Genomic DNA, 10,144 nt, shown 5'->3' with positions numbered 1-10,144 from the left:
AATTTTTTTTATTATATCAATCATATAAAAATGTAAATTAAGAAAATAAAATAAAAATTGTTAAACAAAATAGATAGGTGTACTTTATTAGAAAAATTATTTTTACACTCTACCCTTTTTTACATTATCATGTCAAAAACAAAAAAAAAAACAAAAACACCCTTATTTCTTTTTATATTTAATTATATTTTAGTATATTTTCAAGTTTGTCGTTTCATCTTACTTTTTGACTTGTAATATCACTTGTCTAAACCTAATATCAATTTTTCTATCTATAATTGGAAACACAGATGTGCACCTTTTTATGTGCGATCATACATCACTTTAAAATTGTCTGCATAATACATTATTTATTCAACTGATGTGATAGTGATGAACAGACAAACACCCTTTCTTATACAGTTGTTCATTAGCATAAAATTTCATATTTTACACTAGAAACAATTTCTAACTTATGTCACATACATTTATAATCATAAATGCATATAAAAGGCAATATTACACTTGAGTTGTACCTATAAATGTTACATGGTATATGTGAAGAGTATAGGTTGAGACATTTTTGTTGAAACTACGATAAAGAGATAGATGAGTTAAAAGTAGTTGAAATATATTAAAAATAATCTAAGTTGATATAATAAAAGAAGATGAAATGGTTCCATTTAATTGAAATCGCACCATTCTAGAGAGATTTCCACTTAATCACTCTATTTTGATGCAATATTAGCTAGAATTGCATCAGAATGATGCAGTTCTCATGTTATTTTAGTTAGAATTTTGATTGAATCATATCAAAACAATGTAAAGTTAAAAAGAATCACACTATTTTGATACGATTTTAATCAGAATTGCTTTAGTCCAGTGCAATTAAAGAGTAATGATAGTGAACATTTGACTATAACTGTTTTAAATGTAACTTTTTTTTTTTTTAATAAATTGAGGTTGAAATGTGTTTAATAAAGTTTGAGGACAAGAATAATAAAAATTATTTTTCATTTTTTTAGTGTATTCTAAAAATTAACAAACTTTACTGATAGTATTTAATGAAACGTGAAAAATATCATTTTTTTCAATTTCAAAGCTAGTAATTTACCGTTTTAATATAATTCATATGATAAATTATTTTCTTCCTAAGATAGACAAAACAATAATTAATTTTAATATATATAAAAAAATTAAATATAATTTTCACAAAAATATAATTTTATCCAAAAATTAAAATAATAAGTGTTTTTAATTAGAGAAAAAATTTATTGTAAATTTTTGTTAATGATATAGCAATTAAAACAATCATACAAACATGTAAATTACAAATTTAGAAAATAAAATAAAAAATTGTTCATTAAATTTTGTTGAGTTTTGGGCCTATAGTAAGACTAATTCAAGCCTAATCTATAATTTTAAAATATGCAAAAACATCATTATAATCTTTTATAGGTTTGAAAACCTAACAAATACATCCCTTTCTATAGTGAATTTTTGGCTCCATCAAGCATGAGGCTTAAACAATTGATGTTCAAGTATGAGCTTGATAATTTAATGAACAATTTTTAGGTTTACTTGAGACCCAAATTTTGCTCAACCCAAAATTAAGATTTTCAAATTGAATAATTAGATTTCACGCTTACTCGATCCAATTGGCGGGTCTCCTGATGAGTTAAGTAATTGAATGTATTAAAAAATAATATTAGTCGATATAAGCAAAGAAGATGAAATGCTAGTCGGCATAGCTATTTGTTGTTGACGAAACTGACCGGCACCATCTTGGTTACCTATGGTTGACATGGCTACCTAATGTTGATAAGAATTAATGGACAATTACTTGTTATGCATTGTTAACAAAGTTACCCGCTGTTAATAAACTATCAAACAACTACTCGTTATTCGTTGCTGATGAACCTCTATCATTTCATTGACTAGAGAATTCAGTCTAGATTAAAAAGTTAACTTTTTTGTTCAACTCTTCCTCTAAAATACATTAACTAATCTAGTGGCTTAAATTATCAATCATGTGTTTATTTAAAAAGTTTCTATGGTCAAAATTGTTTTTGACAGAGATTTCCAACTTGTCAAAAAGTAATTGTTTAACACAAATCATCAATCACAGAAATCCAAGCTTTGTACTTGTATTTTATGGTATCCAGAAGTCCAAATATATGATTTCATCATAAATATAAGTCACTTAAGCTATGATATTGCTATGTTTTAACACAAAGCACAAAAAAGATAATATTACAAGATTGTTTAAATAGTTTATGAGGTTTTAAGTGGATTACAGAGATTAAAAAAAATTATGATGAATTATGTATCTAAAATAACAAGGATTGTAATTATTAGACGAAATGTTATAATATGTGAGTTTACAGTTGATTTCATTTACCTCCTTTAAACATAGTTTAATATTGGAAAAGTCAAAGATTATGTATTTGATTTTGATGGGTGTTGTTATAGTTAAAAAAACTAGGGTTACATAACTCAAGATAGATGATTGATTAGTTGTTCAACTTTTGGGAAACTAACAAATCAATTCTTAGGAGGCATTTTGGTTGATTGAATATAGATATTTTTTATATAATTAGACATGTCAAAGAGGTTGAGTCAGATTGTACCTTTGAAAAAGTATTGTCTTTGTAGTGTGGGCCTTGTGACCTTGTTAAGGGTCTTAGAATCCATTACGCAAGTTGGTATGAGGCGACCCATATTTTATCCTTAGAAAAAAAAAATTAACTTTTAAAACATAAATAATTTATAATATAACGAAACAACAACAAAAACATGTAAATTGACCACTAAAGACCCATGAAGACAGGACTCATAGGGCGTTGGATCATGCCCCAAGCCTCATGTTGCCCGAAAGACCCGTCTTTTGGTCAATGGATGATAATTTGAAATACAAGAACTCATGTTATAAACTTTTTTTTTAACTATACTAAAATAATTAAACACATAAACACAAATAATTTAACTATAATAAGCATCTAAATTAACTCCAAATCCTAGTTCCAAATCCTAGTAAATTAAGAATCTATGAAATAATTTTATTAAATCAAAAAATCCAAATTAAAAAAAACTCTTTATTACAATAATTAAATCAAAATAAGAATTTTGACATGTTTAATTAAACATTAATGAATCATTATTTAAAACTCCATAACAATCAACTTCAAATAAACTCAATGACACTAAGAAATTTAATTAAATTAAACTTTCTACAAATAGTAAACTTGACTCCAATGATTTGCCACATTAATATACTGCCTCATGCCACATCACCTTGCCATGTTGCCACATCATCGCGCTACACAAACTATGTCGTTCATGTCATCCATTCTTTATCTTTCTTATTATGAATTCTCAACGTCACAAGTATCTTCGCCTTACCACTTTTTTGTCATGATTTTTTTTTCCTTTTATTCACTTTTTCCACTTACCTTTTTTTTTTTTTTGGTCCTCTTTTTTTCATGTCTTAATCTTATTTGTCCTTCACAAATTGAATGACTTGTTCCCTTCTTATTTGTCTTTAATGGCCCTTATTTTTCTTTTTCAATGACTTTTATTGTTTTTTTCTATAGCATTATTTGGTCATCAACTGATCAAACCAAGTTGGCTATTATGGCTTGGATTTGAGCTCTAATTGGCCTTTTATTTATGTTTGGTTTTACTCAAATTTACTCTTAATTAAGACACATTTATCAAATTACTAAAAAGTCTCAAATACCATAAAACAATAAAGTTGAAAAATAAAAAGCAAAACATTAGCTTTTAACACTCTTTAATAAAAAAAAAATGTATGATTAATAATTTTTATCAATATATTAATTTAGTTTATACGATAAATTTGTACTAAATATAATAATTAACCTCTATACTAGAAAAAACAAAATTTCCCATATTTATATATTTAAATTAATTTGATTTAACTGAATCAAATTGATTGGTGGAATCAGGTGAATTATATTAGGTCATAATTTAATTGATGGATCGAAGCGAATTATCAATGTTATCCATCTACAATTGAAGACTAAGGATCAAGCTGAGGACATATAAACATGATTAGGCTAAAATCTTATATTGTTTAATATTATCTAATAAATTTATTTAATACACCCCTGTTAAAATTTTAACGACTAGTAACATATTACGGATTTGCTTGATCAATCAAATTGACCCTCTAACAATTAAGATGTGGTTTGGGTCTAAAAACAATTATCGGATATTCTTAATAGATAGTTTGAATAATAAAAAAGAAAAATATGTGTATAAAAGATTTTAAGTTCAAATATCCTCTTATTATGTATTAAAATTAAACTCTTAATTTAAATGATTCAATAATTATGATGTCAATTATTGAATTTAAAATTTGTTTTGCCCGTATAATTAATTTAATTTTAGAAAAATAATTTAATTTAAATGAAATTCTTTAATAGAAAAAAAATTGCCGGATAATATAATATATAATAATATTCAATAAAAATAAAATAATAAGGGACATATATTTTTTTATTTGTTTAAGTAGGAAAAACAGGAAATTACTTATTTGACAAAGCTTCTGTGAATCATTCTACAAAATCCATGAAAACACTCTCTTTCTTACTAAATAAGGCACTCTTTTTCTTGTTCTTCTTTTTCCTCTTGTTCTTCACCTGCTTCGTTAACTCTTCTTTACATTAATAATTTATTTACTCTCTAAAATTTTACATTTTTATTTTTTTTGGTTTCCTTTTTTCTTCATTTTCACTCTGCTTCTAGCTCTACTTTTGCAAGCACCTCGCCATTTATCTTTTTCTTATCCTTAAATGGATCCCGAGCGCGCCTCGCAGCCCCACGACTCTCGACTGGTAATTTTTTTCTTTTTTTTCGTTTTTTTGATGTTTTGTACGATTCTTTTATTGGTTTTTTTTTTTTGGGTTTTGTTTTTGTTTTCGGGGCTAATTTCACACATGAGAGTGATTCTTTGGTGTTTAATTTTCCGGGTTTGTTTCTGTTTTGTGGGTTGTTTGATTCCTAGCTGTATTTGTTCTTTCATGTTTGGATTTTTATGGGGTGATGTTAACGTAAGTGGATGTGAATCACTGTAACGTTAGCGAAATTAACGGTTTTGGCAATTTGATTGTGGAAGAAATGATGGAATTTGATTGATATATGCTCACGTTATAGTTTTAATAACGTAGATGCGTGATTATCAGTTTAGTTATATTATTTGATGTTGCCTGGACATGGGAAAATGAATTGTCTTGTAATATTATTGGATAGTACCGTATAATTTGCCCAATTACGTATTGGCCCGGTACTGTATTGTGATCATCTTGCTTTTTTAATTATGTGTACACGTGATTTTAGTTTTTATCCTAATGTTGTACTTTAAATGACGTAGGAAGCTTGATCAATGGTTTAGTCAGGTTTTCTAAAGTTGATATGATATTAGTAAATTTTATTGATTGTACAGTAACCTTACCGGGGTGATAGCTTGCAGTGCCCACTTTGCTTTAGTGCTTTTGTAATCATGTTTATTTATGATCTAACTTTGGAATTGTATGTGGGATATTTGCAATGTGTGAGTTTATGAGTGGTTTTGATACTTGGGTGATGTGATAGAAGTAAGAACAGAATATGATCATGAATTATGATTATCATCGGAGTAATAAATTTAACATTGATATGTTGTTGGCAAATGTTATTGAACTGTCCAGTTATGAAGGCCTGTATCATTATGTTCTCCCTTTGCTTTAGTGTTTTTGCAATTATGTGTATATGTGATATGACCATGGATTTGCTTTTTGGCATATTCAGTCTCATAGTGTGAGTTTATGAGTGGTTTTGGTACTGCAGTGATGGTAAAAATTGTAACTTGTTTGAGGCTTTTGTTTTACTTGCAGAGATTTTATAAGAGTACTCTACTCTTGACTTACCAGAGTTTTGGTGTTGTGTATGGAGATTTAAGCATATCACCTATTTATGTTTACCAGAGCACATTTTCTGGAAATCTGAGGTTTCACGAGGAAGAAGATGTAATTTTTGGGGTACTTTCCTTGGTTTTCTGGACTTTGACTCTAATCCCTCTCGGCAAGTACATTATAACTGTATTAGGAGCAGATGATAATGGTGAAGGTGCTTCCGACAGACCTGCATGTTTATCACCTTATTTATTCAAAGATATATATGTCTGCTTGTTTTTGAATTCCTGAAGTGGCCTTGTTCATGCAGGCGGAACTTTTGCGTTGTATTCGTTACTTTGTCGGCACTCAAAGCTAGGTCTTTCTAGTGCTCCTCATGCAACAGCTGATGAATATTCTCCTTACAATTCTGAAACGCCCCTTAGGGAGACTAGGGGCAGTCTGCTTATAAAGGAGTACTTTGATAAACATTATAATTCACGTCTTATATTACTAGTGGTCGTGCTTCTTGGAACCAGCATGGTTATTGGTGATGGCGTTCTAACACCATCAATGTCTGGTAATATTTCTTTCCTACATTATGTGTATTTGCAATGTGAAGTTATTGTTTGGTTACGGTACACAGCATTATGGTATGGTTCTGTCCATAGGATCTATATCAATGATAAATTTATTAGCTACATCTCCATGCATTAGCTTCCAAGATTTGATCTGCTTTCTCTTTGTTGCATTTAATGTATATACAGTATATGTGCTTCTCTATGTATGTGTTTGTTCATGTGCATGTGTGTGTGACTGAGAGAGAATGAGGAATCTTTAGATGTGATGGGTTAAATAAGTAACATCCTTTTGGTTTTTTCTCGTTTTCATGTACACAGTCCTTTCTGCAGTTAATGGTGTAAAAGTGAAGGCCAAGGGACTGCATGAGAGTAAGTGAAAGTAGCATTTTGTATTTCTTATAAAAATGGTCAATTTTCTAATTTTCCCACGTAGTTGATGTGTGACACATGCACTGTTTCAATAGAAATTCCTATGGAATTGATTGCACATTAACTAATACAAGTTCATATAATTTCCTCTAGTATGAATTAATATTTTTAAAATGCTTCCTGTCACTCTTTACTAGTTGCTTTTTGTTAATATCATTTCTGTCATGCAGATTATACTGTGTTAATTTCTTGTCTGATTTTGGTGGCTCTGTTTGCACTTCAACATTTTGGGACGCATAGGGTTGGCTTTGTTTTTGCTCCTATCTTGATAGCTTGGCTCTTATGCATTAGTCTGGTTGGTTTATACAACATAATACGCTGGAACCATGGCATTTTCAGAGCTCTTTCACCATATTATGTATATGTTTTTTTCAAAAAGGCTGGAAAAGATGGATGGAGATCTCTTGGAGGAGTTGTTCTATGCATTACAGGTTTGTTGGTTTTGCATCTTGGTACCCCATTTTCAGTTCAAGTCTAGTTAAATGATAATTACTGAAAATCAGTCTTTGCTTATCAGGTGCAGAGGCCATGTTTGCTGATCTTGGTCATTTTTCTCAGCTTTCTATTAGGGTGAGCTCTCATTTTATTTGCTCTACTTTGTAAAAATTTGTGGATAAAAAAGAATGACCCAAGCATGGTACTTTCTAATTGGATATTCTGTGTGAATTCTAGAATGTATACCTTCTACATGAATACTTACATCTGTTTGTTAGTTGGTTGGATTTAAAGAAAATTTTTAGTTGTATCTAATAGAAAATATCTATTAGAGTAATTGTCTTGTTTATAAACTTTCTTATAGCATTGAGATTTTGGTTGGGAGAATGCATTTGCTATTGATTACACTTGATTAATTCTGGTAATTTTTTATTTCCTGTGATGATTTTTTTTTTGCCTCACAGATTGCATTTACTGTTGTTGTTTACCCATGTTTAATTATTGCTTATATGGGTGAGGCTGCTTATTACACCAAGCACAGAGGGGACCTCGAGAGAAACTTCTTTAAAGCCATCCCTGGTAATATTTTACATCTTCAAGTAAGATACCAGCTTAACTTAAAAGTGGGTATAACTATAGTAAGACTATAAACATATTGCTCTGGTTTCACTGGGTATCTTACCCTCTACTCATATTTTTATGACAAAGGATGCCTATGATGGGACCTAGCTGCAGGCTCAGTGTTGTAAAATCTATCTTCAATTTTGTCTGGCTGAGAATATGATAAGATAGGTCTAGTTGACAGAAATTTGAGTTTCTTACTGTAATCTATCGGTGGCTCAAAAGTCTTTAGGCATAATCTCTAATTAATAGTTTTGGTATATGTGTTAGTTTAGAAGCTAATTTTTTATGGGTTAATTGGAGGGACAAATGAAGGAAAAATGTATCACAGTCCTTTAGCAGCCTTAATGTACCCGAGACTTGGAAGCCCTTATAATGGATAGACTTACTTTGCTATTGATTTTGGTGTGTTTCGGCTGAAGTGATCACTGTGTTTTCTATTCTGGATACAGCAGCATTTCCTCTGGGTATTTTTTCATGCTATTTCTTTTTTCTTTCCAGAGGTTGTATTTTGGCCAGTATTTGTCATTGCCACCCTTGCAACAGTTGTGGCAAGTCAGGCAATTATTTCTGCTACTTTCTCGATAATCAGCCAATGTAGAGCACTGAGGTGCTTCCCTCGTGTCAAAGTAATACACACATCAAGCCATATACATGGGCAGATCTATATACCAGAGGTGAACTGGATCTTGATGGTTTTGTGTATTGCTGTTGTTGTTGGCTTCAGAGACACAGAAATGATAGGGAATGCATATGGTACAAACTTTGTTGTCCTCTTTGCTCTCTGTTTTTCTTTATCCATTTCCTATCAAGTTAACATTTTGTTATTGCTTGTTTTTGCCAGGTCTTGCTGTCATCACGGTTATGTTTGTTACCACCTGCTTGATGTTTCTTGTAATTGTTATGGTTTGGAAGAGGAATGTCTTTGCTGCTCTTGCTTTTGTGGTTTTTTTTGGATCCTTCGAATTGCTGTATGTCGGTGCTTGCCTTGCCAAAGTCCACAAAGGGGGTTGGCTTCCGCTTACATTTTCCCTCATAGTTCTTTCTATTATGTGTATTTGGCACTATGGGACCTTAAAGAAACATTCCTTTGAGCAACATAACAAGGTATGCTTGGATATGATTCTAACCTTGGGACCCCATTGTGGTATCACTCGTGTTCCTGGCATTTGTTTAATCTACTCCAATGTGGTCTCAGGGGTCCCTCCAATGTTTGCCCACTTTGTTACCAACTTCCCTGCCTTCCACCAAATCCTTGTATTTGTTACTATTCACTCTTTCACGGTTCCAAAAGTTCCTGTTAGTCAGCAATTCTTGGTTAGCCGCATTGGCCCACCAGAGTCTTGTTTCTTTCAATGTGTTGTCCAGTATGGTTATAAGGATGCTAGGAAGGATGCCGATGCTTTTGAGAACCAGCTACTTGAAACCATAGCTGAGTTTCTGCGCAGAAGTGATCACTGTGATGCTGGAACTTCTGGGGTGATGACTGTAACTGATTCAAGCTCGGATGGGGATTCAGGTGGTGCAAGACAACAGAATAGAGCTCGTACTAGGACTAACCAGAAGAGAGTAAGATTTCGTGGTGTTGGATGCAGCAAGGAACTTGAGGAACTTGAGGATGCTAGGGAATCTGGTCTGGCATATATGATGGGCAACACTTGTATCCTGGCAACTGACACATCCTCATATATTAAGAAGTTTGTCATTAACATTATCTACGGGTTCTTAAGAAGGAACTGCCGAAGTCCAGCAACTGCACTTGGGGTACCCCACACCGCACTGATAGAAGTAGGAATGGCTTATCGGGTCTAGTCTCACAAAAAACCAGCAAGTTGGGCAATTGTCCGGATTCACTACAATTTGACATAGAACCTGACTCAAGTTTTTATGCTCTTTATAGGTAATCTATTCACTACAGTTTTACATAGAACCTGACTCAAGTTTTTATGCTCTTTATAGGTAATCACAAACAAGTTTATTTATCCATTGATGGCTGCAATTGTAGGAATATAAGAAGCTAAGACTAGGTTGACTCTAGTTATATTCTTTTCTTTCTTTTTATATACTTTCATATAAAATGCATTATTTTGTTCTGCTCAATTTTCTGCTGCTAAAAGCTGCACAAACAATGATGCTGTATACACAATGATATTATTTTTTATAGCAAAGCATAGAACAGCTTAACTGGATCAAGCCTATTCATGC

The 10,144-nt window shown here is 31.4% G+C and overlaps 1 protein-coding gene across 3 annotated transcripts; it reads left to right on the top strand.

Annotated features, from left to right (window-relative positions):
* Positions 1–4,593: 4,593 nt before the first annotated feature.
* LOC123218080 (probable potassium transporter 13) lies at positions 4,594–10,144 on the top strand. 3 transcript variants are annotated; one of them, XM_044639295.1, is made up of 10 exons: positions 4,594–4,838; positions 5,877–6,108; positions 6,205–6,453; positions 6,773–6,823; positions 7,054–7,314; positions 7,401–7,453; positions 7,783–7,897; positions 8,441–8,695; positions 8,784–9,046; positions 9,138–9,702. In XM_044639295.1, exons 1-10 carry the CDS (start codon positions 4,797–4,799, stop codon positions 9,369–9,371), a joined length of 1,755 nt encoding a protein of 584 aa, XP_044495230.1. In that variant the 5' UTR covers positions 4,594–4,796; the 3' UTR covers positions 9,372–9,702. The 3 variants fall into 3 exon arrangements, with proteins under 3 accessions (XP_044495230.1, XP_044495228.1, XP_044495229.1); XM_044639293.1 differs by having other exon boundaries at positions 4,601–4,838; positions 8,784–10,144; XM_044639294.1 differs by lacking the exon at positions 6,773–6,823 and having other exon boundaries at positions 4,601–4,838; positions 8,784–10,144.

The sequence above is a fragment of the Mangifera indica genome, chromosome 6 (genome assembly GCF_011075055.1).
Source record: "Mangifera indica cultivar Alphonso chromosome 6, CATAS_Mindica_2.1, whole genome shotgun sequence".
NCBI lineage: Eukaryota > Viridiplantae > Streptophyta > Magnoliopsida > Sapindales > Anacardiaceae > Mangifera > Mangifera indica.
This window is presented reverse-complemented; position numbering and strand designations above follow the sequence as displayed.